Genomic DNA, 22,879 nt, shown 5'->3' with positions numbered 1-22,879 from the left:
TCAAGCGGCTGGTCCCTAAATTTTAGGTTTGTCCTTTGGAAGAAAGAGAATACAGCCTGGATTTGGCAATGGCGATTTTATTTCCAAACAGAAAGCTAAATTTAGTGTGTGTCTTTACCAAACGACTTCGAGATAAGTTGAAATTTACACTGGAGCTCTTGAAAATAAAAATTCACTTCCAAATACATATAGTGTACCAACGTTCTGATTTTGGTAGCATGCCATGAAATGTTTGCTTTCCAGTGGGCGGACGGAATATCAAGCGACACATGGCGCCAGGTTACGAAGAACCAGCACCTTCGAGAGAAAGCCTAGTAAACGCTATCCATCCCGAAGACATTCGACGTTCAAAGGTGGTGTGATTTTGCATTCTGTTTTGGAATTTTTTGTCGTGGTTTAGTTGGTTAAGCCTCAGGGAGTTTGTTGAAGCAGTTTTTGGAGGAACTGTTTATTCTCTGTCACTGTGAATCTTTCAACAAAACCCCAGTGGGATTCTCTTGGTGGGAATCAAGCTACTCTCACCATCCATCTGTCTTTAGTCTTTCCCACAGGGTGCGTTCATCTCCTTCTCTCCCTTTTCCATATTTCCTTTCTTGTGCCTGTTTGCTTCTTTGGGACCTGGGGCCTCAGAGATGTCATAGGTAAACTTGTTTCTTGCCTGTGGAAGATGATGATGTGTCTCTGAGGGAAAAACAATCCCTGTCTCTCCTCCATATTCCAGTTTATCCTTTTCTTTGTTTGGGTTTTTTGGTGGTTGTTTTTTTCGGTTTAAATTTTTTTTACTTATTTATATTTGGCTGTGCTGGGCCTTCATTGCTGTGCCCACTCTCCCTCTAGTTACAGCAAGTGGGGGCTACTCTGTAGTTGTGGTGAGTGGGCTTCTTGTTGCTCTTGTGCAACAGGGCTCTGGGACACGTGGGCTTCAATAGTGTGGCACACAGACTTAGTTGCCCTGTAGCACATGGAATCTTCCCAGACCAGGGATCATACCCATGTCCCCTGCATTGGAAGGCCGATTCTTAACCACTGGACCACCAGGGAAGTCCTGTCTTCCATCTTCCAGTTTCACCTGGGGACATCAGACTTGTGCTACCCAGAGTTCTGACTCCATAAGAGGAGAGCCAGAACGCTGATATACTGGACTCAGGGCCCACAATCAATCCAGACATTCCCTGCCCTTGAATTTAGCCAGACACCGGGATGTGGGCCCCACTCCTCCCTTCCCTGAGCTTGGCCTGTCATTTACTACTGTGGCCGTGCACGTGTATGGGCCCTAGTACCCAATACAGGTGCAGTCAGTAGATGAGCCGTCCAGGATTGTTTACAGTCCCAAAGCCTAGTTCTCCCATGCCCATACTTGCTTGCTCCTTCATTTAGGACGTTGAGTTTAGCACTAAGATGTTTGTTCTTTTATAGCAGGACCTTTGCACTCTCCCTACCCCTCCCTTGTTCCCTGCTTGGATATCAGTGTAGTGGCCATTCCATATATTTTTCTTGTATAACTCAGGACTTAGTGGGCCTTTGTGGGACCTGGCACCTATGGTTTCCCATTCTAGAATCTTTAACCTTGCATTCCTTGCTGTTTCCTTCCTTTGTAAACCAACGGTGCAGTAGTTTGGTGACCAGAAACTCTCTAAAGTATTTCTTGGCTGCTTCTCTGGGGGAAAATGCCCAGAGCCCAGGGAATGTGGCCTCACTTTCAAGAAAGGCCAGAGGTTGAGAGGGTGGGGGTGTGTCCAGGGAGGGTAGGGCAGATCCGTGAAGGGTGATTGATTGCAGGAACTGGGAGTGACGGGTGATGGGGTGGGGAGAGAGACGAGAGCACGCTCTGTCCCAAGAGCTGTGTTCACCTCCCTGGCGAGCACTGTGCTTGTAGCCAACTGGTTCAATGTTGCCCAGAAACACCCCGGTATAGGGAAGAACTTTCTGATGTGGCCGGCCAGAGATAGTGCTCCCTCTTTAGAGAGTGAATCCCCAGCCCCTGGAGGTGTGCGGACACAAAGGCTGTGGCTGCTGCAGTCAGGAGGGGCCTTGACTCCACGGTTCTGTGCTTCTCCTCCACTTCCCTTCCTGGTCTCCAACCTCTTTTCCTCCTTTATTTTCCTGACATTTTCTCCAGCCAGAGTTCTGGCCTCTTCGGGAAACATTTTCCGTGCTCCAGTTTTCACAAAACAAAATGGAGTCTAGATACACAAAATCTACCTCTGTCCATGATCCTTCTACAACTCACACCCGGACTGGGTTGGAGGCATCTGCCCTGAGCTCCCCTGCACAGGCTCATGCTTGTATTTCAGTTTGTAGTATCTCCCGATGCAGTCTCTATCTGTATGAAGACTGTGAGCTCCTTGAGAGCAGGGACTGTCTCATCTCTGTGTCCCAGGGCTCCTGGTCCTGAGAACTGGCTCAGTGATCATTTTCAGAGCAAATCAGAGGGTGGGGCCCAGCAAGAAGGTGATTTGTGTTTCCTCCAGAAAGGAGAAGTAACCAGGATGAAGAGTCTGACTCCTGTGATCGGGACTGCTCTGAGATCATGGAAGTCTCTTCCACAGTCCTTGGTAAAAAGTGGTCCAAAGTGGTCAAGCTCTCTAAAATGTCTTATTTTTCTGTTTTTCCTTTAAAGCAAGTAACCCAGTGATAGCAGCTCAGTTCTGGTAAGTGCCCTCAGTGTCTGGGGACAGCCCTGCTGTCGAAATTGTATTTTTTTGCAGTGGTGGCGTTTATCCTTAATACAATTAAATCATGAAGTGAGACCCTTGATGGTCCCCACCCCTACCTCCTTTTTCTGCTGCCAGGCTATATGGCCCACCTGGCTTTCAACAAGTACACAATAGAACGTTCCAAGATTGTTACTTTGGAAAGCACAGCTGCTTTGCTTGAGTGGCTTTGTGCTCTGGGTATTGTAACAGTGGTGACGAACGTGATTGGCATGTGTGGGACAGGGTGTGCTAACGGCCTTGCAGGCAGTGGTGGGAAAGAAGGGGGCCGTGCTATGGACAAGCTGAAGCTCCTGGAGAAAAGCTGGGTTCTCTCAGTGACATGTGGGTTTTATGCCAGACCACGTGGAAGGCCTTTATCAGACACCCAGTGACATTCCTGCAGGAAGAGAACTCGTCATGAGACTGAAACTCTAGCACAGGCGTCAGCGAACTTTTCCCTCAAGTGTCAGGTAGTGAATATTTCAGATGTTGTGGGCTCTGCTGTCTGTCTCAGGACCACTCTGCTCTGTCCTTAGAGCATGAAAGCAACACAGACAGAATGTCAGTGGACGACAGGGACTGTGTTCCGATTAAATTTTACTCACAAAAGCAGGTGGGCCAGGTTTGGCCCATGGGGCGTGGTTTGCCGCCCCGTCCCCAACACACAGGTGGCCTACATCTTTCCTGTACATTGAAATCACCCGCTGAGCTTGTGACAGCCTCAGCCAGGCCGCACCCCAGGCTAATCAAATCAGTCTCTGGGGGTGGGGACCCAGGCATCTGTGGTTTTAAAGCTCCCAGGGGGATCTAGGTCCCAGGTCTGTCCCACCTGGTATGTACCTTTCTCTCCCTGAAACAATTGCTTTCTTATGTGAGTTTTGATCTTGGTGGACAGCTATTATGCTAGAGAACCCAGACTGATTGTTTCAGCCCCTGGGTCCAAGCTCCAGCCACTGGTGGTCCTGTTTAGGTAGTCTGGCCATCCCAGGCATAGGGCTCAGGTTGCTGGAGAGGGTGGTCTTCGAGGTCAGCACAGCTCTGGGGCGCTGTGCACCCTGAGGAGTTGGCGGAGTGTGCGGAGGAGCGGGCTGGTGATGAGACGTTGGGAGGCTTCTTGGCCAGCCCCAGTGGTGCACTAACCAGCTCTGGGCATTCCTTTTTCTCATCTGAAAACAAAGAGGTTGGGCTCGATCAAGTATTTTTCAAACTTCTTTAGCCTCTGGCTTTGGCCCCCTAGGGGAAACCTGCCGTGGAAGGTTTTCCAGGACAGAGAACAGACCAGTTGGCATTATTCTGGATGCTGCTGAGCTGGGACCCGAGGGCAGGGCTGACACCTGCTGCCCGTCACCCCACCCCACCCCCAGGCAGCCTCAAGACACCTCAGGGACCCCAAGGTTCTGGAGAACATAGCTGGCCCTTGTATTAACACAGCTGGAAAACTCAGCTTTGCATCTCTGATTGCACACGCTGCCTGCAGTGCCGTTCATTCGGCTGGGCGTCAGGTGTCTGACTCCTGTGTCTGGGTTCAGTTCCCAGCATCTCACGAAGGCCCCAAGGGGCCTGTTGAACTGCTCCACACCAGGCTTGGACCTCGAGAGCAAGAGGAGAGCTCAGGGATCCCACGTGGGTTAGTTTTAGGCCCACAAGCTTGCCGTGTTTCCAGGATCCCTGTGGTAGGTAGTGTGCATCTTGCTTTTCATTCTCAGGGGCTTATGACTTATATTTCTTTCCTTTGCTCGCCCAGGAAATGATTGTTTTGTTTGTTTGTTTTTCCCTAATAAAATTATATTTTCCTCATAGCATCTAGTAGAGATTATATATACTGGGAACTACAACAAGCTGAAAAAAAACAACTCCACCAAGGGAAAAAAAACCAATCCCAGTAAATATACCCTTTAGGAACAAATGAGCTAATAACCACTGTTCGCAGCTGTTCAATTGCTCTTCACAGCCTGTGGGATCCTGGGGTGGGGAGGAGTGGTGTGGGAGCAGGGGATACAATTGTGCTCTGAGGACCGAGGTAATGCCAGGAGTACGGCATCTTGCAGACACTTAGCTCTCCTGGGGAAGGGCAGCGGGGGGTGAATCTGGCCCAGAGCCTGGCGCTGTGCACTGCCCCCTCTGAAAACTGGAGCCCAGGACTATTTGGACCTCAAGCAAGACTCATAACCATGATGGGTTTTCTTCTCATTGCTGGAGAAACCTTGATTTTGAACACACCACCCTAGCAGTGTAGCCCGATGGCTGTGCTTGGGTTGGTTTGTGGTTTCTCTGGCCAAGCGTTGTGTTTTGCACCAGCTGTCTCTATCCATACTTCTGACCAGAGTGGTTAGACTTCAGATTCCGTCAACATAGGATCATGCATGAGGAGCCCGGAAGCTTTCCTCAGGTTCTCAGAGAGCCAGGGTGGCTTAGCAGAAAGGGTACAGGCCTAGAGATGATGCAAAAAACATCTCTGCCATGGACTAGCCAGCAAGTGTTTTAACTCCTCTGTTAGGCAACCATTCCTTTATCTATAAAATGAGGTGGTAGCATGTATGCACCCCATAGCCTTGCTGTGTGGATTAAATGACAAGATGTGAAGTTCCCAGGACAGAACCTTGTATGGAACGAACCTTCCAGAGTGGTGGCCATGTCATGGCTGCCTTGTTGAGAGGAGTGGGGCCCATGGTGGTGGATGCTCAGAAGGGACCCGCGACTCTTCTGTCAACTGGAGAAAGCCCTGGGCGTCACTGGAGCTGCCTGATACCATGGGCCACCCAGCAATGCCAGGGCAACCTGAAATGGGAGCTAAAGTTACTTGATTTGCCCAACTGTGAAAGGACCTCTTTTTTTTACCACCAAAATATAACATCACAAGTGGGATTCTGGAATCTTACCTAGATATTTTTATTTGTGAGCTTTTTTAAAATTTGTGAGCTTTAAGTGACTGATGAGAGCTGCTGTTTAGTTTCCCCAATTATATACTCAGTTAAACTGCTGGTAACCAGAAAGAAATAGGATTTGTAAAAGTTGCTAACAGAGTAGCCAGCATCCTAAATTAGTTTATAGCTGTTAAATAAATCAGTAATCAATCTGCTTTACAGCCTATTACAATTTTTCTTTTTCTTTTTTTAGCTCTAAAACAAATCCTGAAGTCCATAATTACCAGGTGAGCTATTGCTTTTAAAGGTTTTCATGTCATATTTCTTAAAGTGTCTAAATTTTCCACACTGAGCAGTCATGATGCTTGTAAACATGTTTTGAAGAAATAACAGCAATACGTGTTTTTTCTTTTCTTTTCTTTCTTTCTTTCTTTTTTTTTTTTTTTTGAGAAAACAGTAAGAGGAGAACCTTCTCTCCAACCCCTCCTTCCTCTTGGTTTTCTGAGCTGCCTGTTTTTCTTCACCTTGTCCACTGGCAAGCATCAGGGACATATGTCCGAACTTGCTGGGTGGTCAGACGCAGCCTCTGAGGGCCTCTCGGGAGGTGGTTGTCCAGGCGTTCTAGGCCTAGGGAACATGAGTCCCTGGAGATGAGCCTCCAGGAAAGGATGTGTTCACACGTTTGGGAAACGCTTCGTCCTTCATTCTCTTCTTGGATCTTCCAGTGCCCTTTGGGGTGTCAAAAGTACCAAGAAGTCCTTCAAGGAAGACACGTTGTTGTTTTTTTTTTTTTTAATCTAGGGTTTTCCCAAATTATTTGTCTATCAGACAGCCCCCTCGCCCACCCCCATAATAACAGCTAGTTTTCTCCACCACTTTCTATTGGTGGTGGGTCCATTATCATTCATGGAGTGGTAGTCTCTAGAACCTGCTTTATAAGCACCATGCTAGGCCTGTTACCGCAGAAGGAGCAAAGGTGGGTTTCCATGGCTGGTGGCCTGAACCCTGTGCCTGCCCGTCAGCCACGGCCCGTGGGTAGCTCTTACTGGCTGCTTGCAGCCTTCTACAACCTGGGTCCAACTTAACTTTTGTATGTATTGTCTCTACTCCTTAGGATACAGCGTGGGTTCAGGTCTTAGAGAATCATATCATCTTTGCCCCATAATTTTTTCCCACTGTTCCTTTACCCACACTCATCTGCTGGGAAACCGTCACCTTCAAAGAGCCTTCTCTGAGCCCCTTCATTGGAAATCATGCAGCCCCGCTGCACATTAAAACCATCTGCTTGGGGCTCACCCTGGCCTGGTTGAATCTGAAACTCTAGGGTGGGCAGGATCTGGTATTGGCAAGCATCAGGGCATTGAAGGTGGTTCTCATGAGTGACCAGGCAAGGACCCTGAGCTGATGGTGTGCTCCTGGCTTCCTGGGTTGTCATGGGCTGAGAGGCAGCACCCATGTCTGATGACCCCCTAATGTGGGGCCAGTTTTCTTGTCCTGGGCGGGTGTGAATGTCCAAGGGACACTCCTCTCCTGGGTCTTTGTGCCCTTTCACCAGTCTGGTTTTGAATGTCACAAGTAATTAAATATTCCATGATGAGTTCACTTTGGAGCCTTATTCTAATCAGCCTCTTTCTGGATCTTTTGTTTCTGTAGGTTAGTTAATTCCTTAGATGGGATTGAGATCCCAGTGTACATTATCTTCATGAGACCGCCAAATGATGTTTCAGAATTTTATGATACTGTCTTCTGTACGTGAAATCTTATTCCTTGTGTGCAGAACCTGGATGTGACTTTCAAGTTGTTGTGAATAAGTGTAAAAAGTGCTTTGTATCTGGTAGTGCAAAGGCCAGGTTTCCCTATCTCCTTGCCTTCTTTCAGTTCTTGGTTCTTTTTAGTTACAGATTTCTTTTTTTTTTTTCCCTGAGGGACTTTCAGGTGTGAGTGGCTAGAATGTTGTTGACGGGTCACTAGTGCTAGAAGGAGAGAAAAAGATAAAAATAAGCAAAGCAAAGCATTCCCAACTTAGTACTGCCTCTGCCCTGGCAGCCTCACAGGTGTGCCCTTTCTCTGCATTCTCTGCTGCGAGTGAACATCAAGGCAGTTGTTCATTGAGATCAAATCCACGAGAACCGTTACCTAGATGTTATTCATCTCTTGACATCTTTGGCAAACACTGGACCTTTCCCCTTGGCAGCCTTACAGGTGCTGTGTTGGGAATAAATTGAGTGGGCAGAGAACATCCTGAGAAGTGGCCCAATAAGCATCTTAGTGCTGAGAAGGGTTTCCAGAAGACAGTGTCATAGCATTGTTGTTGCTCTGAGCTCAGCAAGCCGAGCCAAATGCAGACGATGGATTGCTGTGTTCTCAATGAGAGGGCGCTTGGCATTTGGGGAGGGACAGTTCTTCACTGCTTGGGACTGTCCTTAGACTTACAGGAGGTTGAGCTTCCCTCTTCTCTGCCAACGAGTTACAGGTAACCCTCCAGTCGTTATGATAAGCTAAACTGCACATACCTCCTTACAGTTGTTCCCAGGGGGGCATAAGTGCCCTGGTTAAGAGCCATGTGGATTAACTTTAAAAAATGCTCCTTGACAGCTTTCTATTCAGTTCAGTTCAGTCGCTCAGTCATGTCCGACTCTTTGTGACCCCATGGACTGCAGTCCGCCAGGCTTCCCTGTCCATCACCAACTCCCGGAGTTTACTCAAACTCATGTCCATTGAGTCAGTGATGCCATCAAACCATCTCATCCTCTCTTGTCCCCTTCTCCTCTTGCCTTCAGTCTTTCCCAGCATCAGGGTCTTTTCCATTGAGTCAGCTCTCTGCCTCAGGTGGACAGCTTTAGAGGGTATATAATTCTCTGAAGGAGAACAAGGAAGGTTCTGGAATATCCTCCTTCCAGGGCTTTATGGATAAGGTGACCACCTCTCTCCAGCATCTGACCTGGTTGTGTTTGAAGACGAGGTGTTAGAAGATCCATTTCTAGTCTAGCTTAGTCTCTCTTGTTGCAGACCCAGTTGGTGGAGCCTCGTTTGGAACCTAGCTGTGATCGAAACGCCTGAAACCGCTCAGCTTTGGGCGAGTCATCTATCACTTCTCTGGTCTTCTGCAGCCCCTGAAAGAGAGACATGGGCAGAGATGATTTCCAGGAGATTCTAAAGCCCTGGTCAGCTTTCAGACTCTGCTACTGAGATTTTCCTCCAGATTCCACTTTCCCGTAGGATGTCCTTTGGTGGCTGCGGTCTTGCTGACCAACATCTTTGAAGGAGAGAGCCCACTGAATACGCAGTAGGCCAGGAGGGCATCTCAGGTCCAGAAACCCTGAACGAACAGAATGGCTGAGAATTATCCATAATAGAAAATGGACTCCTTATTATTAACAAAAGCATCAGGAAGGGAGAAGAAGGGGAAGAAATGATGAAAAGAATAATAGTGGCCAGACTGTAGTGACTTCAATGTCAGGAAAGCCTCATCTGCCCCATAGAAAGTGTAGGCTTGAGAAGCCCCAGGACTTCTGGCAGTGTCTATGGCTGCTGCCCCCTGCAGGCCAGAAGTGGAGCTGCAGGCAGCCTGCCACCCACCCAAGCCTGCCTTGTCTTGACCCCTGGTCATTTTTGTGAGTCACCTGTCTGGGCTCGTTTTTTTTTTTTTTTTTTAATGTTAAAATAGGCAAACTACGTCTCTCTCTCTGTTTTATCAGGATCTAGATGGTTTGTGGTTTTGTTTGTTTCCGGAAGATGTTTACTTTTGGATCACCTGATGGAAAAGTCCAGTCCTGTTTGCAGTGTGACTGTTTACACACAGTTGTCGTCCTTTTCAGCAATGGCAGAAATTGTTTCTAAAGAATAAATTGCCCCCATTCTCCCCTTTCTCTGGCCCCTTCCTTTGGCTCCCTTGGGAAAGATGAATGCTACTTGGCCCTGGGTGCTCTGGGGCACCCTTTCAAGGCAGATGCTTTCCACCTTTCTTCTTAGAGGGCAGTCCCCCAGCCTTTGTCATGGGGGAAACTTGATATCCTGGGAAACTTCCACTCCCCTAGCCAGGCATCAGTGAGGGCCTCTCCATCCACTGCCAGTGAAGACCGTTGAAACCAAAAGGGCGTCGAGTAATCCAGTTTGGTATTTTATTTCTAGCCCCAGTATCATCCCAATCTCCACCCCGGCCAACCTCGGTGGCACCCCCACTCTCCAAACATAAGGTAAGTACCTGAGCTCCCAGCGCTGTCCTTTTCTACTTCTACTGTCTTTTTCCAAGCTCTCCTTTCCAACTCCGTTGTGAATTGAAATTCTGCATCAGAAACCACTGTTAAAAGAGTTGTCTTGTCCTGGAAGAGATGAGTAATTTGCAAAGCAAAAGAAGCCAGTAATGGGTCTGGATTTACTAAAGCTTATGCTTGATGAAATAAAATGAACTGGGAGGGGATTTTTTTGGTTTTGTTTTGTTTTAGTCAGTCTAACCTCAGATCTTTGGGGTTTGGTTTTATGTTTGAAATGTTGCTTAGAGTTTAAGTAACATTTTTCTGTCCTGAGAATTCATCTACTAAAAATACGGTTAAAGCTCAGGGATTTTTTGTTGTGGGACTTTTTTGAAAGGATTTTTTTTTTTCCAACAAGGATGGAGTAGAGGGTTGCTTTCTGTGGTGGTGAATTTTTTTCTAAACCTTGGGGTCAGTAAACTTTTCTGTAAAGGTCCAGATGGTCAATATTTTCAGCTTTGTGATCTCTATCACAACTACTCAACCCTGCTATTGTACTGAATAGCTTGAAAGCAGCCACAAAGGATACAGAAGTGAATGGGCCTGTCTGTGTTCCTGGAAAGCTTATTTATGAAAACAGACAGTGGGGTTTAGGCTGAGGGCCGTGTTTGCCCACCTGTGTCCTAACCGACCGTGGTCCTTCCCAGGTAAACTGGCATCTGCTTTGTTGCATTTATGATTAAGCTTGGGATTTTTTTTTAATGCCAGCTTCGTAAAAGCAAATGTTCCTTTTAAGATTTGAATTTTAGATCAGTCTTAATGGGTGTTTATGTGTGAAGCTCTTTCAGAAACATAGTTGGCGAATTCAGTTTGTATAAAGTTATTTCTTAGTGAGATTGCAAGCCTGGCTCCTTGAGAAAGTATGGTGAACCGAGTGATGGGAATACATCCATTCAGAACAAGGCCAAGGAGAGCAATTAGTTCTTGATCTTTCTTACCCCGTCTGTTGTGGATCCTGTAGGACGACAGTGCGGTTTGAACATAAGCACTTGATGTCCATGGAACACTGAAAAGCAAGTTAGACTAGTGAACTAATACCTCTCAAAGTTTCTGTATTGCAGAGACCATTTCTTTTCCAGACATGCGGCATGGAAGAGATTCATATAAATGCTTTTTAATTTAACCTCATGCTTACAAAACATAACACTGATTTTCGCCTGTTTACCATGTTGGTTCCCTTGAGAGGCAGTCTTCGCTGGGAATGCTAGGAAGGCTGGGCCAGTGCAGCTCGCAGGTGGCCCTGATGCCCAGCAGCATCTGTGCCACCTGGGAGCTTGACCATGCAGAGTCCCAGCCCCACCCCAGACCTCCAACATCAGAATCTCTGGGGGTGGGACCCAGCATATGGTATTTTCTCAGACTCTCCATGAAAAGAGAATTATTTGGTCCAGCACTTTTAGAAAAGGCTGAATAAGGCATTCACGGTATATGTTCCCATGGCAACAGCTCTAAGAATTCCCGTAGAAAAGGAACCTTTTTCACCATCACCTAGCTTTTCCAGACTGACTAGATCCTTAGACACCCTTGGAGGGATGATGGCCCAGCCATAGGTAGCACTGTTCTCAACTTGGAAGTTGATAGAGGACCAGAGCATCTGAATTTAAATAAACACTTGAAAGTAGAAAATCTGTTCGTTTCTTCTGAAAGCCATCTGCTTTCATGCACTTCATGGTTTCCCCTGCCCATTTCCTTGCACTTGTGTTGTTTCGCTCAATTCTCTGATTGTCTTCCATATCTCCCCACTAACTGCTCCCTCTGCAAACAAAACAGGCCATCCTTTCAGGATGACAGGCCGCATTGGAAAGCGTCAGCCAGTGGAGATGACAGCCATCTCGATTATGTCCACGACCAGAACCAGAAGAACTTAGGAGGAAAGCAAAGTATGATGTATCGAGATAAAGTCATGACCGCACTTTGAGAGACTGAAGCGTCTTACTTCCATTCACCATCATAGTTTCATTCCATCCCATGGAAAGTGCCTTGGCATCACATGGACGTGTTTATAGACATATCTCCGAGGAATAGTTCTGAATGGTGTTTTCAGTGTCCGTGTAAATATTTGCACATAACCACGATAGGTAGTCATAACTCACTGTGGACTGCATTCTCAATAAAATGAAGGTAGTTAAAGGCTCAGGAATCGTTTTGATATTCTGGTTTTAAAATTGGAGTATAAGTCTGTGTTTATTGTATTGCTGTGTACCTTATGTTTCTTTGTTATTTAATGAATGGGACCAAATAAACCCAGGAAAACTTGGGAAGATTGCTCTGTAGAGAGAGTATCACGTAGTACCGCAGTGGAGATTGGGGTCACTCGGGCCCAGCTTCTGCCTTGTGTGATCTTGGACAATCCATTTTCCCTCTGTTGGCCTCGTTTTCCCTGCCCGAAAAGAGCAGGTTAGACTAAATGAGCAAAGGTCTTCTCTAGCTCTAAAATTCTGTGATTTAACAACATTTAATATGTTTAGGCTGAGCACATAACATTCAGACTTTGTCTAACAGAGGATTACCTCTTTCAGAAGCTAAATAAAGTATGTAACGTGTTAGAGGTTATATAAATACAGGGAGATTTTGAATTTCCTATCTTAAAGCAGTTTAGCCACTTTGAATTTTAGCAGTTTTATTAATCATAAATCACATAGCATTTGTCTTTATAGAAGTTACTGCTCAAGTACAAGAATAATTTTTTAATGTCTTAATGATTGGTGCTACTAACTTGCATGATTTCAGAAGACATAATTATGAATACACACTGTCAGAATATTCAGAGTTTGAGGGTTGGTTTTTATCCTAGACTTCCTTATTTTAAGAAGCAATCTACAGGAACTTCCCTGGCAGTCCAGCAGTTAAGACGCCACACTTCTATTGGAGGGGGCATGGGTTTGATCCCTGGTTGAGGAACTAAGATCTTGCATGCCTCAAGGCATGGCCAGAAGCTAAAATAAATAAACTTAAAAAAAAAAAAAAATATATATATATATATATATATATATGGCAACATGCATCTGAGACTCATTGATGGCTCAAATTAAAGCATATGGAATTTTAATGACATTGTGCCAAAGCATCTGAGCAAGAGGACAGGAGGGTGTTGCTACAGTCTTTTTGTAGAACCAGAAATCAGTATGTTGTCTTTTAGAATAGAATTTGTACCAAAATCTTTATTTTCTCCCATTTCAAGCTCCCAAGTAAGACATTTTTTCCCCTCTTGATAGGTAGGCTCAAACACTTTCCTTAGTATTTTTGTGAAATCAATTCTTGTGCCATTTTCATATATGTAATGGTAGTTTGGGCTTCCCTGGTGGCTCAGAGGATAAAGCGTCTGCCTGCAAAGCAGGAGACCCGGGTTCAATCCCTGGGTTGGGAAAATCCCCTGGAGAAGGAAATGGCAACCCACTCCAGTATTCTTGCCTGGAGAATCCCATGGACAGAGGAGCCTGGCGGGCTACAGTCCCCAGGGTCGGGAAGAGTCGGACACGACTGAGTGACTTCACACACACACAATGGTAATTTGGGCCTCTTAAGCTTTTTTTTAAAAAAAAAAAAAAAGATGTGTTGCCATCCTTTGAGATAGTTTATTGCTAAAATCTGAACTTTTTTGGAGGGGTTGCCACAAGTCTATCCAGAAGGAAAGAATCAACTGCATGTGCTGCCTAGTCAAGTCGATCATCTATAAACTCTCCCTGAGGTCCTTGTTTACAGCTGTATTTCCTTGTAGCAGACGTTTTGATCCTCAGTGTTTGTAAAGCTGCATACAAGTTCTGAATCTTTTGATTTTTTTGATAGTTTTCCAATTGTGTTTCTGAGGAATAAAGACTATTCTTGCTTCTTCTTCTTCTTTTTTTTTTTTTTTTTTTTTTTGGACACCATCTTCACTTTACACTGCACAGAGGTATCATTTCTGGATGAAGTAGGTGACGGGACTTTGGAAGTCTGAAGATGAACATTCAGTTAGGTAGTGTGGAGCAAGCTCATCCTAGAATGGTGCTACTTGTAGGCACAGTAGCCGAGGTGTTTCTTCATCCAGGGCAGCTCTGGTGAAGGTTTCTATGACCTAGTCCCAGGGGGTCTCCACTGTAACAGTCCTGTGGTGAGGGTGGGTGTTTCCCTTGGCAGCTGCTCATCCTGGCAGAGACCTCCACACTTGTGTCTGTGACCTCTTGGAGATTGTGTATGCTTATCTAATAATCTCTAATAAATACCTTTCTGCCTAAACTAACTTGAGTGGATTCACTTGTCTGCAACCAAGAGGTCTAACCAGTATACATACACATGGCCTCCTAATTGTTAAAGGAAGTGTGCGCTTTTTATCCTTCAACTTTGCAGATCTTTCTATACTGCATCTGACAACGGTAATCACTCATTCACAGCTTCTTGAAGCTAGTCCCTTGACTTCTGGGATTTCTGACTCTAGCCCTTGTGCTTTGTCTTCTTTGTAACAGCCTCTGTGCCTGTCTTCCTGTGAAAGATTGGTGTTTTCCAGGGGTTCTTCTTCTGTCCGCTGCTTGTCTCACTTAGCAGTCTACCCGCTCTTCTCATCTTGTCAAGATTTTATAAGTGCTGTTGACCTGAAGCTATTCTCTGTAATGCAGACAACTCTTGTGAGTTTTTATACTGATGTTTCAACCTGTATATCCTTGTACATGTCAAACATCACATGTTAAAATTAAAGTCATCCTATTTTCCTGGAAAAAAAAAAAAAAGTAACTTCACCTGGATTCTCTTCTTCCTACCCAGGATAAGAATTTATCTTATATACAACTCTTCTCCTTTTGGCCCTATGTATCTAGGCAGTCCCCAGGTCTGTTCAGCTTGCCTTCTTAGTATCTGTCTGTCAATCTCTAGGCAGTCCCCAGGTCTGTTCAGCTTGCCTTCTTAGTATCTGTCTGTCAATACACATTTCCTCTCTATCAACAGTGATCTATAGCAGCAGTATCTTTCTGGCTGAGAGGTACCCTTTTCCTGATCTTCCTGACTCCTGTCACCTGACAAGCTCATCCTCCTCACAACCACTGGAGTGATCTTTCTAAAACACCATCTGACTTCATCCTTGCAAGGCTTGATATCTGCCAGGATTCTCCATCGCCCATAGGACGAAGTCCAAGGTCTTCTCTGGAAATACCCCACTGTCCGTTCCTGTCCTGTTCCTCCAACTAGGGTATTTCCCCCCATTTCTCACCCTCCTGTTTAAACTCCTACAACACCAAACTGCTTGCAGTTCCTGGCATTCCCCATACCCTGCTGTTACTCCCATCTGTGCCTTTGCAAATGCTGTTCCTTCTGCTGAGGATGCTGTCACTCCCATCCTCTTTGCCCAACTCCTGCTCATCCCTTAAGCCTCTGCTCATGATCGCTGTCTTCTCCCGGGGACTCTGACTGCCCCCACCCACCTCTGCAGTTGAGCTAGGCGCTGTGCTCTGTTCTACTACTTCCCCCCGCTCTGTGTACGTCAATGATATACTCACTATTTTATGCCTCTCTTATTCATCTCATCTTGGAGGTGGTACATTCCTTAGGTCTAAGCTTTGTGTCACACTCTCCTTTGTTCCCCGATGCCTGATGAATAGCAAGTGCTCAATGAATGTCTGTTCAGGAGATGAATTATGTTACATCCATTCTAAAGGAAACATCTCACCAGATGACAGGCAGGAATATATCACTTCTGAGCTGGTCTGAAAAAATCTGAACAACAATACCCAGGTGGGAGCATCGTCTTTTGAACAGGACTTTGACCACCACATGTCTTCTGGAATCATCTGCCTCCCATGAATATTATTCAGTGTACCTATGGTGTTCTCATTGGAGGCATTGCTATAATGTTGAGCAGGACAGAGGACGGTCTAGCCATGTGATATTGGAAACCCTGGTAGGTGGACACTGACCCACAGAAACATTCGGGGGCTAGTAGCCAGATGTGTGCTTCAAACTCTGCATATGTCACGTCATTTGATCTTCCTGACTGCTCTGTGATACTCTTTTCTCATATGGGGAAGCTCAGGCTTGGGTCTAACCAAGCAGCTTGCCCGTGGTCACTCAATTTTGACCCCAAAGTCTGCCCATCTGTACTTTAAGACCTTTCACTGCTAATTATTCCATCACTTGGGACCCTGTTGATCCACGTCTGCAGGAGACTTATTAGATGATGCTGAAGAGTCACGACACTGAAATCCAGAACCACTAGGGTGTCACCCCCACCACCAGCCGTGTGGTGTCGGTCTGTCTGTCCCTCCTCCACACCAGTTGTCTGTAACCTTGTTTCTCACCATCACCAGTGAGCTCATAACCCTCCTCCATACCGTGTCCATTGCCCCACCCTTCCTCTTGCAGCCTAGTCACCCTGTCCACGCAGGCATTCATGCACCAACAGCACCCTTTTCAAAGAAGCAGAGATTGAGAGTTATTTTCATATTGAATCACTCATTTGAGATGATCCCCTTCTTCCTTCCTGAGAGCTCACAAATTAGTCATTTCTTCTGGAATATTATCTGCCGGCAAAACCATACTCAGTATTCCATAAACTAAAGGGATTAGCTTTTTGCATTTTTGAAACTTGGTTACTTACTGACTTTGTAAATATCCATTGTTTTTCTGTGATCTCTCAGAAGATGTAACAGTGAATTGACAGTGTCATCAGATTGATGTAATTCATGTGGACGGAAAGTCTTGAAATCATGACAGGTAATTACCTTGGCGTTCAAAACCTGCTTGCCTGTTTCTTCTCTTGGTCTACCACTTCCACTGAAAGTGGTTCTCTTTAACAACAAAGATAAAGGAAAAAGGACAGTGCACAAGCCCTTTGTTTTTCCTGCCTGTTAATATCCCACCGTCCTTCCAGGTCAGTGACTCGAGCCTCCTGGGTCCTGCTCTGAACTCAACTAATGATAGATCCTTCTTGTTGCTGTTGACTCTGTAGCTTTTAACTAGTCTTTTAAGATCCGATCTTATCAAAGAGCTCCCTGAGCAGCCATATCGATCCCTTTTGATCAATATTTCCTAAACTTGGCTGTAAGTCAATTCCCTGCCTGACTGAATCTTCCCAAAGTACCAGGTAAATAACCCTAAATAGGCCTAGGATGATCTGCTTGCAGCATTTTGCTACCAGAGGTGACAAATTCCTAGGCAAGGTATAAAGAGGGCAGAGATAGAGGAAAAGCAAATTGCAGCTAAATGAAGGAAAGTCCCTTCTTTGCACATGAAAGGTGGCACATTTTTCATTTTTTAAAGTAAATTTTTCTTTTTGAGATGATTGTATATTCACATGCAGTTGTAAAAAAAATAATAGCAATCCGATTTATCCTTTACCAGTTTCCTCCAGTGGTAACCTCCTGCAAAACTGTAGTACAGTATCATACCTGGATATTGACATTGATACAGTCAAGATGAAGAACATTTCCATCACCACAAAGACCCTTCATATTGTCCTTTTATAGAAAGGCATTGCATTTTAAAGAGTATATAAAAGGTGAAATAGAGGTGAAATTGACATTCAGCTAAGACTCCACTAAAGAAGAAATTCTCAAGAATTCTGCAGAAAGCCCTGCCCCCCTCCAAAAAAAATTAGGAAGCCAAATAATTGCTTCAACAATGTGTTAAAAATAGAGATGATGAGGCTCTAGGTGGTTGGGGTGAGGCCTAAGAACCATCCTTTAAATGGCCACTCCAGGACAATCTGAGGTGGGCAGGTAAGCACAGCTTCTTATTTAGTTTTGTTTGCCTTTGTTTTAGTGTCTCAATTTTAACTAATTAGAGGCTGACTTTTTTTTAAGAGGCATAATGTTCAAAAGTAAATGGATGGATGCATCATTAGCAGCTGCTTCATCTGACCTCTTGGCATAGCTTTGTATTTCCTTAAGCTCGGACACAACTGAGCGACTTCACTTTCACTTTTCACTTTCATGCACTGGAGAAGGAAATGGCAACCCACTCCAGTGTTCTTGCCTGGGGAATCCCAGGGACGGGGGAGCCTGGTGGGCTGCTGTCTCTGGGGTCGCATAGAGTCGGACACGACTGAAGTGACTTAGCAGCAGCAGCATGTGTGTAAGATGCATAGTTTGATGCTAGCTGGTATGTTTGATGCTATCTGGTAGCAATTTTTAGCAGTTTGAGATTTAAGGCCTTAGCCATCCATGGGATAAGAAGTAGGACAAGGAGATTGAAAGTCTAGCTCAAGGAATGGTGTATCTCCTAGGCTGATGTGTTGAGATGTATGGTCTAAGTTTAGCAACAGAAAGGGGTGCTTGGTTCCAAAGGAAAGATCAGATGAAAGAAGGTTCACACAATAGGTAAAGACATGGCTCTGAAACTCTAACAAGCGAAGAGCAGAAACAGCATGGGGATCTTTTGAGAGGGGATAAAAGGAAATAGAAATGATATTTCTGCCTGAGAATATGGGAAAGTAACTGTTCAGGGGAAATGTGGGCAACGCTTTCCAGTGTGCAAGACTTGGTCTGAAGAATTGGTTAGAAGGAATTGGTGGAGAATCCTTTCTGCTGGGACATTTTGGACTCAGAAGTTGAGAGAATTGAAACAGAGTTTCCATTCAGTTCCAACCTGTCCCAACCTGGGATTTCACCTTCCACAAAGCAGAGGATGCTTTTAACTATTTGGAGACAAAGTAGAAAGTTAATAATAAAGGGAACTGCTGTGCTTTTCAACTTTTTTTTAGTAAGTAATACAGAGAGTGGTAAAAATTCAAAAATATCCATAAGAGTTACTTTTCCTTTCCACCATTTTATTCCCTAGTTCTCCCCAGAGGCAACTACTGTCAGCATTTCTTATCAATCTAGAGCTATTCTGTGTATAAACAAGCACATATTTATTTAGCTAATCAGTATTGATGAACATTTAGGCTGCCTTGAATCTCTGAAATGACTTGTATGCTTTGCGCACTTGAGCAAATCCATCTGAAGAATAAATTCCTTAAAGTAGAGATGCTGGGCCAAAAGGAATGTGCGCATTTAATTTGGATATTGCCTAATAAAATTTCCTTCCAGAGATGTTCTATCTGATTACACCTCTCCCCTCTGCACACGCAATAGCAATCTGACAGGGCCTCTGTGATCCCATAGGAAGTATGCTCCTAGCTTTTGCTAACTTTTTAAAACCTTATTAGTCTGATTAGTCTAAAAATCAGAATTTCTATTTTAGTTGCATTCCTCTAGAGGTTAAGTTGTGTAGCTTTTCCTCGTTTTGAATGCCATTTGTTCCTTGTTTACTGTGAAAACATCTGGAGCCCTTAATCTGGGGTCCTGCTCTTTAGTAAAGATCAGATGGATGAACTGAAACCCATCATCTCAGCCTTCTTAATAGTGAAGGCAGGGAAGGCTGAGAAGAGTTGATCTTTACCAGATAGTCTGTAAAAGCATTTTTCGAGAAGTTCAAGTAACAATCAGCATGATACCTCATGCCCTGGAGATTTGAAAAAGGAAGAGGGGCAGCCTAAAAATATCCAGGATAAAGGAATTGATTTCTGATATCTACATTTCCCTTTCCTGTTTGGGAGTTAAGAACTTTCTACTCAGACATTGTGAATTTCCCTGGTGCATTTGATCAGGGAAGGACGGATTTACATTTAATTACAATTAAAATTCTAATCCATGCAATCTGAAATCACAGCCACATTCCAAGACTCGCTACTGTTTTGACTGGGGGGAAGACTGCAGAATTTAAAATACCAAAACTGCTATAGCCTAGGCAATCCACTTAAAAGAACTAGAATAATTATAGGAACATCCCCGTAGGCTCATGTCATCCCCTACTGAATAGTGAATGGCTTACACATCCTCTTTCTACAGCTGAGACCTCAAAAGCAAAAAGGTGTTGCTATGCTGACAACTCCCCCAGCTGCATTCATGGCTGGGTAGGGATGCCGTGACTGTATTAAAGGCAATTTTGAAAGCCTTTAAAATTGGCCCAGTATATGGCTTCAGAGGTTAACCTCCAAGAATTGAAGGACAGAGAGAAGACCATTTGAGATTTTTTTTTTTAAGCACAAATGACAAAATAAATGAATCCCCTTTGGTATCCCCTCAGAACCTCGTACCCAGCATTCAGCTCCTGTTCACACTAGGTCGTGTGCAATTAGAGTGTTTAAAACCGGCCCTGAACAGAGTATGCATTTTATTCATCTAACCTGAACTTCTTTTTGGAATGAATAATTTCATTCATTTGGGTGTACTGGATGGTGTCTGCTGAATAGAAAAATAACCTTTGCAGCTCATGCCTGAATCTGCCACAGCACTTTCAGACTGCAGAGGCTGATAAAGAACAGACTCTTCTAAAAAACAACAACAACAACAACAAAACTTTATTTTGTATTGGGGTATAACCAATTAATAGCACTGTGACAATTCCAGGTAGGTGAACAGCAAAGGCACTAATACATACACATGAATCCATTCTTCCCCACACTCTCCTCCCGTCCAGGCTGCCACATAACATTGAACAGTTGCATGTGCTTACTATAGGTCCTTGTCGGTTATCCAGTTTAAATATAGTAGTGTGTACATGTCCATCCCAAACTCCTTAACTATCCCTTCTGGCACCCCATCCTTCCTCCCAGCAACCATAAGTTCAAGGATGGGCTCTTTAGACATTAACTTATACCCTAGCAGTTGTGCTTTGATGGCAACAATTATTTTGTCTTAACTGTTCCTTGAGGGCTCTCGTGCGATGCTGTTGGGGATGCATTTGAAGCAGTGGCTGGGGGCAAGTCTGTTAATGCTGTTCCCTGCCTGAAGAAGGGCTTCCCAGGTGGCTGTAGTGGTAAAGAATCCTCCTGCCAGCGCAGGAGATGCAAGAGAGTCGGGTTCTATCCCTAGGTTGGGAAGATCCCCTGGAGTAGGAAATGGCACCCTACTCCAGTATAGTTGCCTGGAAAATTCCATGGATAGAGGAGCCTGGGGCCACAAAGAATTGGACACAACTAAACAACTGACCACATACATACAGACCTAAAGAAAGAAAGGGGGAAAAAAGAAGACTCTTCTTTTAAGGCCAAGAGGAGGCCCTGAAATGCAAACATGAGAGGCAAAAAGAGAGTCTGTAAGAAACCAAGGAGGGAAAGCGCTGTTGGATTTATTAAAAGTGAGCTCTCTAGAGGAAAACAACAATAATCATGTCAGTATTTTTTTTCTTTAGGCAGGAAAGAGGTTGAATATGCTCTTAGTCATGAGCTTCTGTGCAAAAGTGAACTCATGAAATATTTATTCTTTGGACCCAGATCCTGAAATTCATCTGAAACTGGTAAAGTCCTAGATCTCCCCACAAAAGTTATAGAGCCCTTCCTCACAGCCTCCCACACAAACAATTAGATTAAGGCTTCGTAAAACTGAGCAAGCATGACATCAGGATAAAATGGATTTTCTGGCGGATGTTCGACTTGCTTACCTGCTTACAGTCATTCATTGAAACCAATGGAGAGCAGAGTCACCAAAGGAAAACTCCGGACTGACACATGGAAACAACATATCCTGCTGTAGCTTACATGGGACAGAGACTCAGTTACCACCAAACAAACCTCATCATTCCTTAAGATTCCTCTGCAGTGTTGCTGAGATCATAATGTAACATTAGGGACAACTGGGGAATTCGTGACTAGGGTGAAGGGAGCTGTTATGAATGGACCCCTGATAAGTTACCTAGGGAGAGTCCAGTTTTAATGCACTATACCATTCATCCAACAAATATTTAGTCTGCTGCCTCCCTGTGCCAGGTACTATATGCTGCTGCTGCTGCTGCTAAGTCACTTCAGTCGTGTCCGACTCTGTGCAACCCCATAGACAGCAGCCCACCAGGCTCCCCCGTCCCTGGGATTCTCCAGGCAAGAACACTGGAGTGGGTTGCCATTTCCTCCTCCAATGCATGAAAGTGAAAAGTGAAAGTGAAGTCACTCAGTCATGTCTGACTGTTAGCGACCCCATGGACTGCAGCCTACCAGGCTCCTCCGTCCATGGGATTCTCCAGGCAAGAGTGTTGGAGTGGGGTGCCATTGCCTTCTCCAGGTACTGTGTAGGCACTGGGAATTGCTTTTGAGAAAGACAGCATCTTTGGCACCAGGCATCTGATAAACTGGGCTGCTTTGGTGGCTCAGTGGTAGAGAATGAGCCTGCAGTGCAGAAGACGTGGGTTCGCTCCCTGGGTTGGGAGGATCCCTTGGTGGAGGAAATGGCAACTCACCCCTCTATTCTTGCCTGGGAAATCCCATGGACAGAGGAGCCTGGCGGCCTGCAGTCCATGGGGTCACAAAGAGTTGGACACCACCAAGCAATTGAGCAGACATGCATTTAGTCAGCTATTGAAAACAAGAGCGTTCACTCTACTATGGACTTGGATATCACCTGTGTTAACACTCATTAGACAGTTCCAAATTGATTGCCTGGAAAATGTCTTGAAAGAAATATTTACAAATTGGGGAAAATTTTTTTCCTGCCACTTAGTAGTTCATATAAAAGATTAAGCCATGCAAAAAAAAAAAAAGTAATTTTGACCTTTTCAGACAAGAGAAAAATGAGGTAGTGGCATTGTTTCTCTCTGGTCACTTTTAAAAAAATATAACCACTAAGTTACTGTGGGAAATCATCCCTAATTAATAGACCTAACAGTTGTAATGTGTCACATTTCTAAGATATAGGTACAGTTTCCTTCTGAAACCCATTACGAGAAAGGTATGGTTTTCAATTATACTCTTACCACCAAATGGTATGCTTGCACTAAATCAATAAGAACTTGCAGCAGTGTGTTGGTATAATGCCTACTCTGTTTAGTTTCTACTAAATTAAAATGGAAATAAGTGACAGGTGTCCTGGAAACCGTGCTGGGTAAATGCACCTTCTATCTCTCAGCCAGACTTGGCAGAGATCAAATTATTTCATTAAACTGAGTTCCTAACATATAAATGCTTAATAAATCTTTGTCCAAAAATGCAGCGTCTGGGGCTCAGAGAGGTGAAATGAGTTGCCTAAGGTCACAGCTAAAGGGCAGCACAGCCAAAGCTAAGTGCCAATTAGCATCCTTTTAACGTCACAGTACTGCAGCTTTCATCATCCCCGTGGATCCACAGTCTCCT

General features: G+C 44.8%; 1 protein-coding gene across 5 annotated transcripts in view; it reads left to right on the top strand.

The window, feature by feature from the left end:
• EPB41L4B (erythrocyte membrane protein band 4.1 like 4B) overlaps window positions 1–22,879 on the top strand; it is a 141,803-nt gene that overhangs the window by 62,567 nt on the left and 56,357 nt on the right. For 4 of the 5 annotated variants that reach the window (XM_040237352.1, XM_040237367.1, XM_040237360.1 and 1 more), the window contains exons 12-15: window positions 244–353; window positions 2,621–2,651; window positions 5,814–5,847; window positions 9,692–9,756. In XM_040237352.1, coding sequence (XP_040093286.1) covers window positions 244–353; window positions 2,621–2,651; window positions 5,814–5,847; window positions 9,692–9,756 — 240 coding nt within the window. Of the gene's footprint in view, window positions 1–243; window positions 354–2,620; window positions 2,652–5,813; window positions 5,848–9,691; window positions 9,757–11,583; window positions 12,087–22,879 lie in introns of those variants that run through there. The other variant, XM_040237374.1, reaches the window with a different exon arrangement.

Source organism: Oryx dammah, unplaced genomic scaffold, assembly GCF_014754425.2.
Source record: "Oryx dammah isolate SB20612 unplaced genomic scaffold, SCBI_Odam_1.1 HiC_scaffold_1, whole genome shotgun sequence".
Taxonomy (NCBI): domain Eukaryota; kingdom Metazoa; phylum Chordata; class Mammalia; order Artiodactyla; family Bovidae; genus Oryx; species Oryx dammah.
Note: the sequence above shows the minus strand (reverse complement) of the source record. Positions and strands in the feature narration are given on the sequence as shown.